The sequence below is a fragment of the Aptenodytes forsteri genome, unplaced genomic scaffold (genome assembly GCF_000699145.1).
Source record: "Aptenodytes forsteri isolate BGI_AS27 unplaced genomic scaffold, ASM69914v1 Scaffold95, whole genome shotgun sequence".
In the NCBI taxonomy this organism is placed as follows: domain Eukaryota; kingdom Metazoa; phylum Chordata; class Aves; order Sphenisciformes; family Spheniscidae; genus Aptenodytes; species Aptenodytes forsteri.
The window spans coordinates 853455-872040 of NW_008794624.1; the positions used below are offsets into that span (position 1 = coordinate 853455).

An 18586-nucleotide genomic window follows, 5' to 3' on the forward strand; every position below is an offset into this window, starting at 1 on the left:
GAAGGGTCCTGGCTTCTTCCTTGGCTCTTGTAACGGGGATGCAGAAGGCGATTCTCTCGGTTTGCTTTTCCCCTTGTCTATGGTTGCATATCTGTTGATGTTGTTTGCTAAACAAGAGCACCAGTGGCAGAGGAATTAGAAGAAATCTCTTCTTAATTGGAAACAGTGAGTTTGTGTATTTTTTCAGTTGTCTATTTTGGGCCTTGTAAAATTAAAGTTATTAACTGTAATGCAGCGGTTTCCAGATTCCCACAGCCCTTTACAATAGGGGGGGAAATTCATCCCAGGTCACTGGGAGCCTTTAATGAATACATTAAGGCTTATTATTAAAATAAAGTACTTGCAGCTTTATGGGAGACATCTGGCAAGGATGCTTGTCTCTCTGAAGGCAGCAAGGCTCCCCGAGTGTCCTCTCCCGGCATGCACCGCATCCGCCCCGGCAGAGGCTTTCAGGAGCAGTTCCCCGCACAAGGATTCCCGCAGGCGGGTCTGGGAGACAGAGAGGACCTTTGCTGGATGTGATGGAGAGCGGTTGTTCCAGACCTGCCTCCGTGATCGCTCCGTTGATGTTTCTAGAGCCGACCAGCCCCTTGCAGGTGTTGCAGGTACCGGTGTGTGCCCTGCCAGGATACTCATGCTCAGCACAGCAGTTGCAGCAGGGTAAAGCTTCTTCATTCACCAGATAATGTGATGTGCAGGCAAAGCTGAGGTTGGACTAACCTCAGGTAGGAGGAGAGGAGACCAGGCAGAGACAGCTGACCTGGGTGCAGGCAGGTCAGCTTGGAGCCAGCTGCTGGCCAGCTGTGCTCGCCCAAAGCTCTGAGCTAGCAGGGTGCCTCATCTGATAAGCGGCTTCGTACCGCATCGTGCGAGCTCACTGGTGTGGATGCACCTGTGCAACATCTCCATGCTGCATGGATACATCCTAAACAACTCCTCAGTGTTGCATGGAAAGCTGGGAGCCAAATCCCTGGGGTTTAGTGCCATAAAGCTCCCTGGTCTGGCACTGATGGGAGTAGGTAACTTGCAGCCGGACTGTTCCCGTGCCGATGAGAACAAATCGCAGCTGGCGAGGCTGCGAAGGGGTCTGGAACAGCGTGCGATCTTATCGCTGCTTTATCTCTATCCAGGCTTGATCCCGGCAGAAAGCAGGGCCACGTGGCAGTAATTGTGTTAGGAAAACAAACTAATCTCCAAAGGGACAGAGAGCAGCTGTTGGGCTATCGACGCTATCAGGGGAAATGGATGTGGCCTGCCAGCTCGCAGCACGGGGCTGCTTCACTGCCAGGGCCAGGCAGGGGGTGGAGGGGGCAGAAAGGGAATAAAAATAAGTTCGGGCTGCCAGGCGGGACTGAAGGAGTGTTTGTCATGGCATGACCCGCCCAATGTTACCTGCCCTGCTTTGCCAAGGAGCCCTTCGCTTGCCAGAAGGTTTGTAAAACGTGGTCTGGTGGATCAGACGTAGGAGTGGGGAGAGCTGGGTTTAATATACTGGCTCAGCGAGAGCCAGGTTTAACCTTGGCAGATTGCTTATCACTATCTGCCCTGATATCTCCTCTGTGCTCCTTGTCTAGTTAGGCAGTGGGTTTGCAGAGCTTCCTCTTAATGTGCTTCATACAAGTCTTGCTCTGTGCCCCAGGCACCCCAAAACCTGCTGCTGACCGCAGCTGAGTCATGGGTTGCTTGCCCATCCCAGGGTTGGGCTTGCCCTCCCTCCCCACCCCACTCCCACCTCTTCAGCCTGGTCTGGCGGCTCCAGACAGGGTCTCACTGGCAGGGCATCACCGTGGGGTGGAGGGGCTGGACCCCAAAGGTGTGCTAGGGAGACAGAAGAGGCTCTTGAGATGAGTGCAGAGACCGGGCTGCAGCAGGATGAGCCTTCCTGTGCAGCCCCTCCACAAATTTGCAAGGGAGAGGAAACGTGCAGTGGTCAGGCTGGTTTCGAGCTGGTTATCTCCTGTGAAGCCAATGGCAAGAAATTAATTACAATGATCCTATAACTGTTGTGCTTGGCCCTCCTCACACCTCTCCTCTGTGCCTGGGTCTCCAGCCCAGGAGCTCAGGAACTGCTGTGCGGTAAAACACTACCACGAGGTGGGGAACCCCCCCAAATCCTGAGCGTGAGCATCTTTGGGGTGGTGGAAGGGTGGGAGGAGAGCAAATGGCAGAGGCAGGTCAGCCCCACAGGTTACACATGAGCCCCCCCTCCCCAACAAGCCAAATCAAGCCACTGGCTTCGAATAACCCCAAACTTGGGGAAGGTTAAAATCCAGCTCTGAAGTGTCTGGCTCCAACCCAACATAAACATTATTGTTGTTTCTGGATTATGTAGTTTAACAGAAAAGAAAATCCTATCATTAAGTAATACCAACAAGATACACACTTGTGTCTTGTATTTAGTCTGTCCTATGAACTCTACTAAGGCTCCAATTGAGACGGACTTAAAAAAAAAAACCCAGAATTACGCAGCTCCCAAAAGTTTTCCTGAAAATAAATTTTTGCCATGTTCCTCCCCAGCAGTTAATTAAGACTTCTATTAAATGCTGACAGGCGCTTGATAATGTTATATATTGCAGCAGGCTCTGTTCATGGTGTTATAATTATGGCAGTAAAACAGTTTCCATTATAGCCCTTCTTTTCATTAGCTAATAACAATGCTGACAGCGCGTGATAATGTTATATATTGCAGCAGGCTCTGTTCATGGTGTTATAATTATGGCAGTTTTCCATTATAGCCCTTCTTTTCATTAGCTAATAACTTTTGAAAACATTCAACATTCAGGTTGAAATTTTTGCATGCCTGGCCCTTACCCAGTGGGGAATTTTTTTGGAAACTCTGAGCAAAATCCATCTAGTCCTTTTTGAGTTACGGAATAGAGGGGGAGAAAAAATGAACATTTTTTTGGTGGGAATATAGGTGGGAAAAAACGTAATGACACAATTTTTGTAAATAGATGGATAGCAAAAGCATGTGATAATAAATTTTTGCCATGTTCCTCCCCAGCAGTTAATTAAGACTTCTATTAAATGCTGACAGGCGCTTGATAATGTTATATATTGCAGCAGGCTCTGTTCATGGTGTTATAATTATGGCAGTAAAACAGTTTCCATTATAGCCCTTCTTTTCATTAGCTAATAACTTTTGAAAACATTCACTTTTCAGGTTGAAATTTTTGCATGCCTGGCCCTTACCCAGTGGGGAATTTTTTTGGAAACTCTGAGCAAAATCCATCTAGTCCTTTTTGAGTTACGGAATAGAGGGGGAGAAAAAATGAACATTTTTTTGGTGGGAATATAGGTGGGAAAAAATGTAATGACACAATTTTTGTAAATAGATGGATAGCAAAAGCATGTGATAACTGATGCTTGCTTTGGAAATCGATAGGGTAGGCTTTGCAGAGTGCCTGGGGCCTGTCCCATCCAAAAAAAATCCTATCTCTGACTTATAAGCCTTGATGAAGCCAATGGCAGAGCCTCAAGAGAATCCGGTTGTCACCCATGAGAAGCGACTCTTGGTTGCAGGTTAAAAATAGAAGGTGGTAATTAATAACTCTTTCCTCTGGCAGCATTTTTGAGGTTCTGACAGTATTTCTCATCTCTCGTGGGGATGAAGAGTCAGTCCTGAAAAATTTTGTGAACTAAAAAACCAAAGGGTAAGATCTTTGTAGGTCAATGAAAATATTTTTCTTTGATAATTTCAAGCTTCCTGTTTTGATAGTTTTTTCCTACAAGCAGCCTAATTCTGAAGAGAAAAGACCTTTTCAACTAAAACCCTGGGATGTGTCACTGAAGGAAATATAAAAGCCAAACATTTGGACAATTTGGAAATGCGTGTCAGATTTTTTCAAGTTGAAACAACTGTTCGAACCACCCTTGCCTGCGAAAAGTTAAATGGGCATTTTCCCGCCAGCCCCCCTCCCCTTCCCAAGCTCATTGCACTGGGAGTTTCCCAGCTGGCCCATGCTAGATGGTGGATAAGATGCAGTGATGGGGCAAATGAGATGGAACCGCATTGGCAGGAGCAACTTGAACCACTTTGAGACTTCACTGGACTCTTGATTTTAATTGTCCCAGAGCAAAAGCCCTGGGTGGCTCCGAGATTCGTCCTCCTTCCCAGCCACCGCCATCAGGGTCCCTCAGGAGGGACTTCAAAGGCACGTGGGTCCCCTGAAGACGTTGAAGATACAGATGAACCTCTACTGCAACCTTCAAAAGCATCTAGGATGATTAACAGTCTACCTCCTGATGGGGCCTTTAACCACAGTGGAAAGTGGGATTTAGGCTCTTAAATTGTTTCCGTGTTTTTGAAGAACAGTTGTAGCCTCATCGGAGCTGGTTCTTCTCAGTTGGCAACAGCAGTCAAGGAAGGACACGCGGGAGCGGGGTCAGATGGGAGTATGGCTGGAGAGCGATGCCTTTGCAGCATCATGTCACTTGGTGCGCTGGGCTGTTTTTCAGACAGAACTAAAAGAAGAGGTGTCCTGGAGAAGGATGTGGAGGATGAATGGAGGCACAGACCTGCCCAAGAGGAGGGGTTTATCCCTGAGAGATGGCAAATGCACTTTGGCAATGCTAATGAGTGATAAAGCAGAAGTAAATCAGCCACTCTCAACCCCCTTGTTTTCAGAAGTGGATCAACAAGACATCTAGCACTGAACACAGCAGTTACACTTTTTTTCCTCCTCTGTAAAACAGGGAATTGACTGCTAAGCTTGGTCGCATGCTTATATACAGTGTCACTGGCAGCTGCAGGGAGTTTCCAAAGACCAGCTGGGTTTTCTGCAGTTCCTCTCCTAACCCACCGCAGAAGAGATGACTGGTTAGGACTGTCTGCAGAAGAGACGACTGGTTAGGACTGTCTGCATGGCAGCCGGAGATGGATCTGCAGCCTGTGCTGCCCCATGTGACCTGGCTTTCCCCTCCACTGTGCCCTTGCGTGGGGGTGCGGAGGGACCAGTGCCCTCCCCGATGCACTGTGCACAGCCCCTGGCTGGCCTGGCTGCTTTCTTTGGCATGACGGGAGCTCGTTTGGCTATGGCAAAAAGACGTGTCTTGACACTGATGTAATCAAAATCGAAATATCGCTGAAGGAAGCTTATCTCCAAACATGCCTAGCTCTGGAGCCAGCATCCCCAGCGCAAGCCCACTGCCTGAGGCAGCGCCAGGAGGGTTGCGTGGATGGTGTTGAATAAGTCAGCTCAAAACGATGGCTTGTGGGCATGCTGCTGAGACCTGAAAAGGAGATTAGGGCTGGAAAAAATCTGCCTTGGCTGTCAGACTCAAGGGTCTTCACTGACCTGGACCCTTTGTCTTTAGGTTTTGCTCCCTGGGGCTTTCCCAGAGGGCTGCCCTGTCAAGGAAGCGGGTAGCAAGAGGGATGCGTGCCCCAAGTGCTACCCAAATACCCTCTCTGGGGTGGCTCCAGCAACTCCAAGGAGCCCCAAAGACAGAGACAATGGAAATCTTGCTCTGGGTAGCAGACCCAATGTGTGTCCTTGCTAAGGACTGGAGCCAAGGGGGGATGTAGGCTGCTAGGTAGGATTCAGGCCAAATGCATGTACCAGAAAGAAGAAAAGAGAAAAATGCTCCACTGATAAAAAAAACCTTGGAAATGCTCAAAACTGTTGCCCGTGGTATGGAGTTGGGCAAAAATGGGATGAGCAAAGGGGGATCAGCAGGTAGGAAATGACACCAGTGCTGCTCTTGTTGAGGAAGAGTTTTAGTCCATGGAATGAAATTTTGAAAAGACTTGTGAACACTGCAGACACATTGGGTAAAAAATACTGCAGGTATGGGATGGTGGAAAGGAGCTGCAAAAAGAAGAATGTCAGAAATGTTAAATTAGGTTCAATCAAAGGTTTCTGGTGTCCATCCACAGGCAGCAGCGACTCCTTGGGGATGGAGCTTATGGGATGGAGCATGTATGCTGTGATCTTTAGAGCCAAGGGTTGCACCTGGCCTGTAATTTTCAGATAGTTCCCAACAGATCAGCCCTCCTCAAGTATGAATCCATTCCTCCTTCATCCCTCCACGCCATCCTCTGGTGTCAGATACAATGGGACCCTGCGTCTGTAGGAAGCAGTCTGTGGTTTTTGTGCTGCTGGCAATGGCACAGTGCTAATTTTCAGCTTCTTACCCCAAATGCCCAGCAGAAGTGGAGGAAACTTCAACCAGTGCTGTTCTTGGTGGGCCCATGTCACCAGTCTCGGTGCACTCAAAGGGGGTTTGTCACCGGGTGTTCCCCCCCCTGCAATGGCATCGGGGTGCGGGGAGCCAGGCTGCTTGCAGAGAGCTTGCCGGTCGCCTCTCAAGTATATGCTGGCGCTGCACCATGCAGTTGGGTTCAGACTTCCCCGCTTTCCAGCTAACCTGCTCCCTCCACCCCAATTGTTTTTCCAGACTGTGACAATAATCGAATGTGCAGAGGTAGCGGGGCACGGATCTGTGTCTGAGCTCTGCTCACCTTCAGTACCCTGGCGTGCTTTTGGGGGAGGGAAGAGGAGAAGGTGGGGGGAAAGGCTTTTATCCCTTTTTGAAAAGCAGGAACATGGGATGTGCATTAGGCTTTCTTCTCTGGCGAGTATTTCTGCGTTTTGCCTTTCGCAGCCATCCCTCCACGCACGCACACCCCGCACCCCTCCCCGCGCATTCCTGCACAAACCCCTTTTGTTCGCTGCCCTCAGCCAATATACAAGCAGCAACAGCAGCCCAGATGTTCCCTATCAAACTCAGAGCCATGCCAACAAACTTTGGCACACATGAAAGTGTGCTGAGGAATGGGCCTCCACAAATACCATTTATTTTTTTCCCCCCACCCTCCCATTCCTGCAAGTATTTTTAAATGTTAATGGCTTCCCCGCCGCGACCAAGCCGGGCTCCAGGGGCGTCTGGCAAATTAGCGGTTCAGGTATCCCCGGCGCCTCGTCGGGGCTGTGCTAACCTCGAGCCCCTGCCCCGTGTTTTCCCCAATGGCTTTCCAAGGACGGGGCTGAGCTGGTGGTGTTTTCCCATGGGCGATGCTGTTTGGAGGCAGTGACCCGCAGCCCAGCCCACGGGGGGAATGCAGACGATGCTTTGGGAGGATTTGCTGTAAATCTGTTTTCTCCTAGCACTGTCAGGGCTGGTTTGTGATGACCTAGAAAAGCATAGTTAAAGATGCTGCGTGGGCTCAGTAGCCCCTGTAGGCTTGGCTTTGCCACAGACCCAGTGCTTGGTAGGTGTGTGGAAGAGTGAGTTGGGTTTTTGGCTAGTGTAGGATGCAGTTTTTCATCATCTCTTTCTCAACATCTTCCCTGCAGGCGATTCCTGCTGCCATTGTTCAGCTGTGAGCCCTGGGTCATGGTGCAGATGGGGCCACCACGCTGCCCAGGAGCGCTGTCAGCACCGTGAGCTGCTGGAGATCACCGGTGCACACCAGGGTGGACTGGGAGCTGAAGAACAGCGTGGCCAGGACTCGGCACTACAAACCAGAATCAAGTTGACTTTGGCCATGAGTGGATAGGTGAGTGCACAGGTGAAAACCTTCCTCTGTCCATACGAGCAACAAATCTACTTCTGCTGAGTAAAACACAATCTCGAGACTGTGCACGCATGTGCTTCAATGGAGGAGCTCCCTGTTGCACCCTGGCATGTAAATGTGGTTAAAAGCTGCTGCAGGCAGGAGCTGCCACCTCTATACACTCCTGTGCAAGCTCAGCTCTGCCCCTCGCTGCAGATGTTTCTCCTCCCATCTCAAATGGCAGAGCCATGTCCCACCTCTCTGGCTCCACCACTGAACCCCACGCGGTCTGTGCCAGATTTGGTGCCCACTGCCCCAACTGTGGAGAGATGGGCTCAGGCAGGAGACAGCAAACACCACCCCCACCCAAGCTCACTGAAGCAAGCAAAGGCCATATCTGCCAGAAGACCCATTCTCATCTAATTTAAACGAGAGAAGCCCATTTGTTTCAGCAACAGGGCTCTTCAAAGAGAGCCTGAACCCCTTTTTTACCCTCCACTATAATAGCAGCAATGTATTTTTTCACTCCTCTCTCACATTGTAAAGACTGAAGCATTTTTGCTCAAATTTAAAAAAAAAAAAAAAAAAAAAACCCATCTGGAAGAAGACAGACCCTTAGCAGCAATGTATTTTTTCACTCCTCTCTCACATTGTAAAGACTGAAGCATTTTTGCTCAAATTTAAAAAAAAAAAAAAAAAAAAAATCCCATCTGGATGAAGACCAGACCTTGCAAAGTTTCCACAGAGGGTGGTGAACCTCTCTCCCCAGCAGTGGGCTTATCCGAGATCATCTCCTCAAGGAGTGTGCCAAGATTTCCATACTGTAAAAAGACCCTTCTCGAAGGGTTTTGCACAAGAAAGGATGGCATGAGCCATTGCACGGTGAATTCGGCTAAGAGAGGAGGAGGCAGACAAGGTCCCAGGGGAGGGAGAACAGCTATGTTTCCAGCCCGGAGTTGCACGGAGATGAAGCAATGATTGCGGAGAGGTTCAGAGAAACAACCAGATGTGCACGCGATAGCCAGGACTGCGGAAGGGAGAGAAAATGGGTTTGCACAATCCAAGTGCAGGAGTCAGCTGTGTCTACAAAGACGTGCTCTGATGGGCAGCAACAACAGCCACTGCGGAGGGGCCTGAGTGGGTGAACTGGGCAGCATACTGGGCTGGATGAGGGCAGGGGCCATTTTCAGAGACACCACCCCCCAGGCTTGTGCCTCTTGCAGCGCTGACAGTGACCCTCAAAAGACAAAGTCAGCTCCACCCTCTGTATCCTTGTCCTGGCCATGGACCTTGGATAACAAATGTAACCTTGGAGAAAAGGTTAAGATAAAGAGGTAGCGGAAGAAAAATGGCCTGAGCTGATGAAAGCCCCCCTCTCTCTCTCTGGGGGGAGAGAGAAGGGGAAAGAGAGATTGTGGTTATATTTTTACAAAGGATTTGTAAGGAGTATTTCTAGAAAGCAGGAGAAATTGAGCGCCAGTCCCCAGTCCCCTTCATTAAGGAGGGAAGGCAGCACAGTGAATTTGCCAGTAAAATAGTAATAATAATAATACTTAAAAAAAAAGGCCCTAAATTATCCTATTTAAAAATAAAATAAAAAATTAAGAGGTAGTTGCCATTTCACATGTGGTCTGGTTTAAATCCTGGGAGCAACGTGGCCCCCGAGATCTAACCTGTTGGAGCAGTTCCCCGCTGTGTTCAAAGGCAATGGCGAACCCTTGAATTTGCTTTCAAACTTGGGCTGGGGTTGCTAAGGTTTTTGAAGCCCTGAGCAAGAGGAAGATCTCTTTTCATGACCAAGCAGTCTGTGGGAAAAATATATTGGTAGATTTGCATGAAGGGAACAGTTTGGGATGTGAGGCAAGTCTCTCCAGATGCTTGCTGGATTGTTTTGTGGCTTATGCAGAAAGTCTGCAATCTTTGGGGCTTTATATAAAACCTGGAGGACAAAGGTCCTCTCTGTAAGCGCAGACACAGTCAGATTCCCCCAAATGAGGCTGACTTCAACAGTTGATCTTCATTTAACACTCCCAAGCCAGATGAAAAATTGCAGACTGAATCCGACCATGTGTACTTAAGAAGGTTTTCTAGTTGCTGGTGCACAGGTGTTGCTACAGGGAGGATGCAGACATACCCGGATATATGCTGGCTAAATAATCCTGCTTTTCTGAGCTGGACAGTCTGTATTGGATTAAAAGGTAATGCTGGCTTGGTCTCAAAACTCAGGATATCTGTTTGTCCTCTTCGGTTCATCTTCAGTTTCTCTGTTTGTGAGTGCATTGCTACACTGAGCACACGGACAGGGATTGCAGAGCCTCTTCTCCTGCTCGGAGAGGAATCTGGAAACAATTACAAGCTGCTCATGCTTAATCACTCGGGTAAATCTTAAATGCCTGTCTTAATATTTTGCAGGACTGAAGATGGCATCTGAATTTTTGCGGTGCGCAGGTTACACGGCAGAGCACACAGACTTCGACAGTTTTGCTCTGTGCATGTTTCAGGGGTGGCTGGTCCTGAGGACCCCACAGCTTCTCTGAAATTCAGGTACAATTTCAAAGAAAATCTTAAATGCAAAGGAAAAAAAAACCCAAGTGTTTGCTCGCTATTTGTGCAAATTGTCAGCTCAGTCATGTTCTTATGAACCTTTGCTGAACCTGACCATTTGTATCTCAAACTGAACTGGAAGAGAGTATTACATTAGTTTAAAAAAAAAAATAGTAGTCCCCTGTGAATATGAAGGCAACCAAAATAACTCACAAATCTGGGCTGAAGTCAGCCAATGACAAGACAAAACAATAGAAGTCCTTCTTTCCTTCCTTAAATATTGAAATGTTTCACTTCAGCATTTTCAGGCTGAAGCAGTTTGCTTTATTGAAGATCATTTAGTTTGAAGCCTTCTTTTTTTTTTTTTTGCATTTTCAAATGGACCTAAATTTAAAAGGAAGAGAGTTGTGGGTTTTAGTTTGACTTTTTTTAAAAAGATTAAATAGTCTCCAAGCAAACCAGAACATTTTGTTACTGGTCAAGCAAAATGGTTTTGGTTGACCCAAAATGAAACGAGCTTTTCTCATTATATTAAGTCTTTCCTCTTCAGCTCAGCTCCAAAACCAGAACATTCCACCACTAGAAGAAACCAGTCATCCTTGTTTTCACCCTACTGCTGCAGCAGTAAAGGGTCTAATTTTGGTTGCCCCTATTTTAATCAGAGCTTGCTTTATTAACCTATTCATTTATTGCAGGCCGAGATCTGTGTGATACCAGCGTTTGTAGCCAGGGTGTGGTACAGATCGCTCTCCAACTATCTCGGATACCTCATCAAAGAGCTGCTAAGCTTCTTTGGCCACCAGCCTGCTTATTTACAGTCTTTATAGCTACAGCTCAAACCCTGCAAGTGACACCGCCACTTGGAAATCTTCATTAGTACGTGGCCATGGTAAGCCTTGTGGGTGTCAGTTGGGTGTGCAGTCGTGACAGTATTCAAAAACTAAAGACAACACTCTCCTCCCAGAGAAACTGCTAAAAAACATCTTCTACATGAACATTGTGAAAGGCAGCTACCGACTGAAGGGGGTGGCATTCCAAAGCCATGAAAGGAAGTTACCTACTAAAGCCTCGGGGAGAGCCAAGCACTCTGCAACTCAGCGATCCTTTGAAAACCTCCTCCCAGATCCAGCCTCGGCGAGTAACAGTTCTTCATTAAGAACACCCATAAACACATGGGGTTTTACATCCTTTTTGTGCTTGCTGCAGAGAGAAAGCATCAACATTTTGTGAACTTTATTGCAGGAAAGACGCAACGTTTCATCTTAAAGACTTCCAAATTGTAGCATGCGTTATCTGTGGGGTGGCTAGTGGCCAAGGCTGCGGGTGGAAGCAGAAGACCATCCCTCAGGGCTCGGTGTGTCCTCAGGAGCTGGCGGGGTGCAGGCACTCCCAACGTGGTGCACCACAGGTGGCGTTCATTCAAGGTGTTGCTGGACTGCTGCATGCAAAATTGGCCACGCTATCTCAGAGCACCTGTTTACGGTGCTGAGGATAACCTGGCTGACTTGGGCTCCACCAGCCTCTCACCATGGCTGCAGGGCAGTACCAGGCAGCTGAGGGGTCAGCGAGCTCCTAACCCTGCACATCTGTCTGTTGTAGCTTAAGTGTTTGCAGGATGGGGAGGTGAAGCAAGCTAGTGTGTGTCCTGAAGAGCCTGCAGCTTGCTGGTCTCCAAATGGGTTCCTTTGCCATGGGAGATGCTTGGTTGTTCATCCTTAGTATTTGTGTTACAGACACCTCCAGAGACCCTGAACAAGGAGGAGGCGATTGTGCTTTGGACAAGACTCCATGCAGAAATGTCCAATGTCTTACAAGGATACAGGAAAGGTGAGGGTACAGATTGTTTTGCAAACACACAGGCGTTGTCACACATCCTCCTTTGGCACTGAATGTATCACCTGAGCTGATGTCCCTTCAGCCACCTGGGCTGAAAATGAGCCAAAACAGTGTACACTGATTCAGCACTATGTCTTCATCACACCAGAGGCAGGATTTCTGGGGTACCTTGTGGGGATACGACAGGATGGAAGCAGGGTCCCACGCCACTCCCTGAGGACCACCGGCATTTCACTTGCTGGGAGTTGTCTAATCCCAGCTTGCTGAGTTGCAGTGGCATTGAGCTGGAGGAGAGAGGACAGCATCCTCCAGCACGTAGCTTGCGTAGCTGGAAGGAGATACATGAACTGGCCTTAGAACATTTTGGACTCGGCTGTCACATTGGGCACTTGGAGATATTTGGCACTTTATGGTAATAAAGTGATTTTCACATCATATAATACTCTACTGCAAATACATATTACAAGCATTGCTGGCTCTTGGGTTTGGCAACCATCTGTCCTTCTGTCTTGCCATGAGAAGACGATTTCCCACACAGACTTTTGCAGGGGTGGCAGGAGCTACACATCTGGCTGGCACCAAAAGCGGTACAATGGTGGTGCAGATGTGCGTGCCCATGAGAAGGGTGATGGGGTGGTGACAGCAGTGGAAAGAGGTGGGAATGGTGTGGGAAGCATCAGTCATGGGAACAAGGCTGGGAGAGGTGTCAGGAGGTGGCCAGTTCTCAGCTGGCAGCCAGCACACCCCAATGGGGATGTGGGTTATCTCGAATGGGCCAACACAAATGATTCAGCAAAGCAAGGTCAGAAGTGTTGTACAGCAGTCTGCACCCACGGGGTGTCTATGGGTCCCCATCTCCTCTAGAACCTGCGTGGGGATCCACACACCCAAAATCACCAAAAATCACATCTTCTTGTCCCAGGGCTGCATTGACCTTTCCTCTGCCTTGCCCAACAGATGTTTATTGTTAAAAATATCTGGTGATGGAGACTCCATGGTGGTCTTAAGTCAATTCTCTCCATGTTTTGCTGCCCTAACTGCTGGGAAGCTCCTTCTCATCTCTAGCCTGGGTCTCGCTTTCTTCTTCACCTATCCACCATGGACACTGAAAACACATTGCTCCTGCCTCTTTACAGCTGCATTTTATATATTTAAAGACTATCATCATGTATTCTCCCCCACAATTCTCTCCCATCCAGACTAAACAACCGCAGTTCATTCACTTGAGCATGAAACAACAATAAGTTTGATGAAAACTCAATTTGTTTAGTGCAGTGGTTCTAATCACTCATGTTATGCCAAAGATAACAAACATTTAGCAAATTTCTCTTCAAATCTCTAGTTTTATCAACTGTTTTGACAGTTAGATTATAATTTTTACACAAATGGTTAGAGTTAAAGCAATTGCTTTCTAATTTTTCTATATAAATGGTTGAATTATGACTTACATTAAGCAATACAATTAAAAGTATTATAGAACTGTCATGAAATATTTAACTTCGCTTTTAAAAAGTATTCTTTTAAAGATATTTAAAAACTATTTATAAAGTATCTTTTAAAAGTCATTAGCTGAAAAAATATTTCTTTAGCTACATGAAAATATATATAAATAATTGCTCATTTCCTCTTATTTTACTCAGCTCTGGTTTTGCCATTCAAAAGTGGAAAATTTATAATCTTCAGGATATTTCTGGTCAGGATAAATTTTATTTTCTTTTACCAGCCTTTTTCTTAAGGTGCTTTTATTTAGCCAGGTTTGAATCCTATTTAGATATAGACAACATTTTTCATGCAAACATTTTAAGATGAGGAATTAATGAAGAATATTTTTGTCTATATGGAAAATTTATCTCAAATAGTCACCGGGAGGAAAGACAGACCCCAAAAATGTCAGTAAAAATTCTCTATTTTTTAAAAAAAGGAAATGTTCATATTGCATGCTGAGCTTTCATTCAGTTCAGATTTTATTTTCTGAAAGCTGAACTTAACCTAAGGAAAATACCCAAAAGTTGAAACAAGAAAACATGGGCTGGGGTCCTTAAAAGCTGAGATGTTCTGAGGCTCAGTTTCAAAGCAAACACTGTAATGAGAGGTGTCCAGGAAAAACACGCTGGTCTCCCCACCCAGCTCCGCTTGCCACCAGCCCTGTTCGGGATGCGCAGAGGAGCGGGTTTAGCCCTGGCACAGTGCAGAGCTCCTGTGCCTGTGGGACCATCTCTCCCCCTGGTTTGGCTGCTGACAGCCCCGGGCACCCTCAGGAAGGAAAAAGCGGTGTATGCAGGTCTGGCTGGGGAATTTGCAGCCTGCTGTGGTCCATGGCAAAAATCAAACTGATTTCTGTAGCCCTGCGCTGTGTCTTCATATGCCATGTCCCCAGCTGTATTGGGACTTTTTTCTTTGGTCCATCCCCACTGGTGCCGCAGACGGCCCTGCAGCATCCTGCAAAGAGAGGAGAGAAATCTGCCAGGAGCCCTGCTAGGCCATGCCCCTCCTTTCACTGGGATTTGGGAAGTGAAATTTGGACCTTTTAAAGTAAAATAGCTGTGGTTTCAAACCATGGCCTTAGCCTGGGGGTCGGGAGATTACCCCTAAGGTCTCTGTGAAAGGTAACTCAGAGAAAACAAGGTCACAGCCTTCAACTTGCTGCCTAAGAGTCTGCCTCTTCACTAGAAAATGTGAAAAGATCCACAAATCAAAAGATGTTGAAAAACATTGGTCTATATAATTTAAAAAGCAGGTTTCCAGTGTCGTGTTTTTCACTCAGTAGCTCTTTAGATAAGTGGATTTATGTTTCCCTCTAAGAAATTCTTACAAACCAAAAGACTGCCTTGGTCCCAGAAATGACAGTGCTGACTTAATCCCAGTTACCAGGCAGCTAATGGGAACAGAAACTGGGGAGACAGAATAATGCTGTATTTTTTAATTCAGTTTTCTTACTTCACTCCAGAATGAGAATAATTCATTTTACAGTGGAAACACTATTTCCATGAGATATACCTGCATTTTTGCATAAATCCGCAAGGCAGCCCATTGCAGTACGGACGGCAACTGCAGGACAACGCTAGGGCTGTGTTCTCACAGTGTTACAGGGGTCTGAATCGCTGGCTACAGTTTTATATCCAGAATAAAGCAGCCAAGAGGCAGAGTAAAACACACAGCACCCACTGTTAACCTCCTCCAGAGCCAAGATGCTGTAACACCGTTATATTATCTCGTCGCACTGAGAGCCCCATCCTGCCATGGGCTGAGCCCCAAGTTCCCAATGCAGCTACGGCCTCGAGCACCTGGTTAGGAGCACGCTGGTGCGAGCCAGGCATCCTGGCACTCCCCTGGATCCGCCCAGTAAGGCCCAATTAAAGAACAGGGCATTAGCACATGGCTGAGGTTAAAGACATGCTCGCATGTTGTTTTGGATCAGGGCCTGGGGGTCAGGCTCAGCCAGGCTAACTTCCACCTTGGTTTCTGTGTCTGGTGTTTGCTAATGGAGAGCTCTCAGTCTTCGGAGTATTGAACCAGTAAAAAAAAAACACTGCCCACAGAGACCAGTATTGATACAAGCCTCGAGGCAGAATCTAATCCACAGCCTGCTCAAAAATGGGCAAAACCTGATTGCCTTCAACAGGCTGCAGAGGAGTTACAGCTCCATACGTGGGTGTTTGCAGCCTCAACACCTGAAGTGCCCTCTTGCTTTCAGTGCCACGCTAAGAAATGAAATTATTCATCTCATGCTTGGAAGCTGCCTGGACAGTTCAGCAGAGAATCAGCAAAAGAAACTTTCATAGCGTGGATGTCAAAAGCATCCTTTAAAGGACAAATTAAATCATGAGTTATTCTCAAAAGGCAGGACTTGCTCCTTGCTCACACAGTGCCACGGTTCAGCTGACACGGTGACTCTTCCTAAGCCAGCCTGCGTTATGCTCCGGTAAAAGGTGGGATAGTATTGACATGGATACAGTTTGATAGATTTTTCATTAGAAAGAGAAATAAACAGATGTAGGAATTTTTGTCTCTGTTTCTTTCAGGATGGTTTTTCCGCAGGCCTCTTGAATTATATGTCAAAGTCCTCAGGAGCTCGCGACAGGGTCTGAAACACAAGCAGAAAGGAAACTGTCCTTCCCTAAACATGTCTTTCCCTGTCTCACATTAGGGCTCAGTCTTTTACCGGGAAAACGTTGCTTTGTGTGTTACTGCGACAGCGTGGAGAGTGGTGAGCAGAACTGGGTTAAAAATATACATCTAAGTCAGGAAGCCCCTTGCTGGAAGAGCTTATTTGGCTCTTAAAAACCCAAAAAGTTTTCAGAATGAACTAAACCGATGCAAATTGAAGTTATGTCCTGGTACAAATTGCATCTGTCCTGGGTTGAAATGTCATCTGAGGTCTGACCCTAAGGTCTGACCTGGAGAGTCAAATTTGCCAGCCAATGATGACATTTCCACACTGATTTGGGAATTGCACAGGAAAAGATGTTTTCTGTGATCTGTTGATGCTCACTGCATCTAGAGCCAGGAGACTCCAGGCCAATTAGACCAACAGAAAATGGATGCAGCAGTCACGGAGACCTCCAGGTCTGCTAGCGAGATGGCAGCTCTTGAAGCACAAAAATATACGAGACTCAAACCCAGCCCCAGATGTAAAAGGAAGGTTTGCGTTGTTGCTTTTTCATCATGGTTTGGGTTGTCTATCATCTCTCTTCTGAAGACGGGATGGAAAAGAAGTTTTCTATTTTCTTGTCATCTGGCCTTGACCAGCCAGTGTTGTAGCAACGTTTGCTTGGAAAATCCTTTATTCCTACGTGGCAAATGTTCAGTGCCATGTTACACTCACAGGACTTTAATCAGCTGGAGAACATGGCTAGCTTCCGTTTTCTAAACCTGCTGTTGGTAAATGCCCTGTGAAATGACTTCACTGCGTTATTATTGTTCCTGGAGAAAGCTGGCCCAACGGCTGGTAATTAAACCTTTGGCTGATGGAAACTGTTAAAATGGATTGCTGCTTTGCCTATAGCGTTATAGTTAACAACTCAAAAGTCTTTATACTTTTTCTATAAAACACATGGGATTTTTATACCTGGAATATCTGCAGCAATAAAGCGAATATGGTGCTTCATTTTTGTTTGTAGCATTGAAACTTGGAAGAGAAGAAAGAACTAAGGTTCAAGAATGAGATCTGGCGTTTGTACTTCGCGAAGCACATTCAGTTGGTATCTGTGGGTTTGGTGCAGCCCATTACAGTGAATTAGATACCAGGACAGATTTAGATTCCTGATTCCTATACAGGCATCTAAAAGGGAATTAGGTGCCTACACCTTGTTGCAGGTCAACCCTTGTTGGGCTGGCCAATACCGATTCATTGTAAAATTCAAGCTGACACCTGGTTCTGCCATCTAGACTCCCTGGAGTTTGAGAGCATTTGAGTCAAGGTTGGATTATGGTTCTTGTTCAAATCTCTTCTGTGCTCGGTCAGGTTTCCTGGAGGAAGCCATAATCCCGTCTGAAGGGCCACTCAGCACCCCTCAGCCCCAGGCTCACCCAGGAAGGACCTCCCGGTCAGCACTGAGAGGATCGAGATAATCACACTCCCCTTCTCCTCCGCTGGATGCCTGCGATGCCTCTGCTCGGTATCAAGGCCTACAGCTAAGCTGTGGGTGAAAAATGGTGGCACTTCTGTTCCCCAAAGGTGCTCAGCCAAATCCAATCAGAAACACTGAACGTCTGCCAGCAAGTGGCAGCTCAGGACTTCTTCTCCTCTGACCAGGGCTGGTATTTATGGGATGTGTTAGTCACGCAGGAGCTGTTAAAAGTGCTGCTGAGATAAATTGCAAAGTCATACACGGTCATCGAGTTATGAGTTTGCTCTGGGAGATAGCAATACTTCAGAGCTTGACTAATCCCTTACAGATTGGAAATGGGGAGGGATGTGGTTAGGCACTGAAAACGTCCCCGTTTTATTGCCGATGATGTATTATCTAAGCCTCCAGTCCCCTGGCTGGCTTCAGCTAAGCCTGGGGCTCATGCCCTTGTGTTCCAGCCGGCTTTCTCCTGGTGGAAAGTAAGCTTGTCTGCAAGACCTCCAATAGGCTTAGAGTGGCCACAAGAATTTGGGCTGGATGGAAAAAAATGCTTGTTTTCATGGCTACTGAGAGAATATTGCTGTATGTTGCAGGATCTTTTCCTTTTATACCTAAGGAGGGAAGTATGTGTGTGCACCCTTGTGCATAATGGTCAAAGCAGACCTTCAGAAACATCAGCATGGACAAAATAGTACTTTTCCTTGCTGATTTCCTCACCGTGGTGTCACTGTAACTTACTAAAGCACATCGGCACCTAGCTGTGCAGATGTCCCTGCCTCATAGCTCCCTTACTATACAGGTCCCAAAGACGTGCTCTGTATACCCTGCAAACGCAGCTTTAGACGCACTGGAGCAGGTATCTCATCTACTCTTTTAACTACCTAATTACAAATTATAAATGACCAGGGGGTCGCGGTGACGGTCCCTGAACCTTGCTTTATTTGGGAGCGGCTCCTCCTCTTCATTTATGCCTAATTAGCTGGGCCTCACTGAGCTCTATACGGCGTTACATTCTTGGGAGCTGCTGGGATGTGCCCCATGCGGTGTACCACGCACAGTACTCGCCGCACATGCCGTGTGCCAAGCCCACGGCAGCCCTGCCGGACGGCCAGCCTTCCCTGCAGCCCGTGTGCTGCGC

General features: G+C 47.2%; 1 protein-coding gene across 1 annotated transcript in view; it reads left to right on the forward strand.

Annotated features, from left to right (window-relative positions):
• Positions 1-370: 370 nt before the first annotated feature.
• Positions 371-18586, forward strand: part of GORAB (golgin, RAB6 interacting) — a 29338-nt gene continuing 11122 nt past the window's right edge. The window contains exon 1 of the mRNA XM_019470485.1: positions 371-605. Within this exon, the coding sequence (XP_019326030.1) occupies positions 371-605 (235 nt within the window). The remainder of the gene's footprint in view (positions 606-18586) is intronic.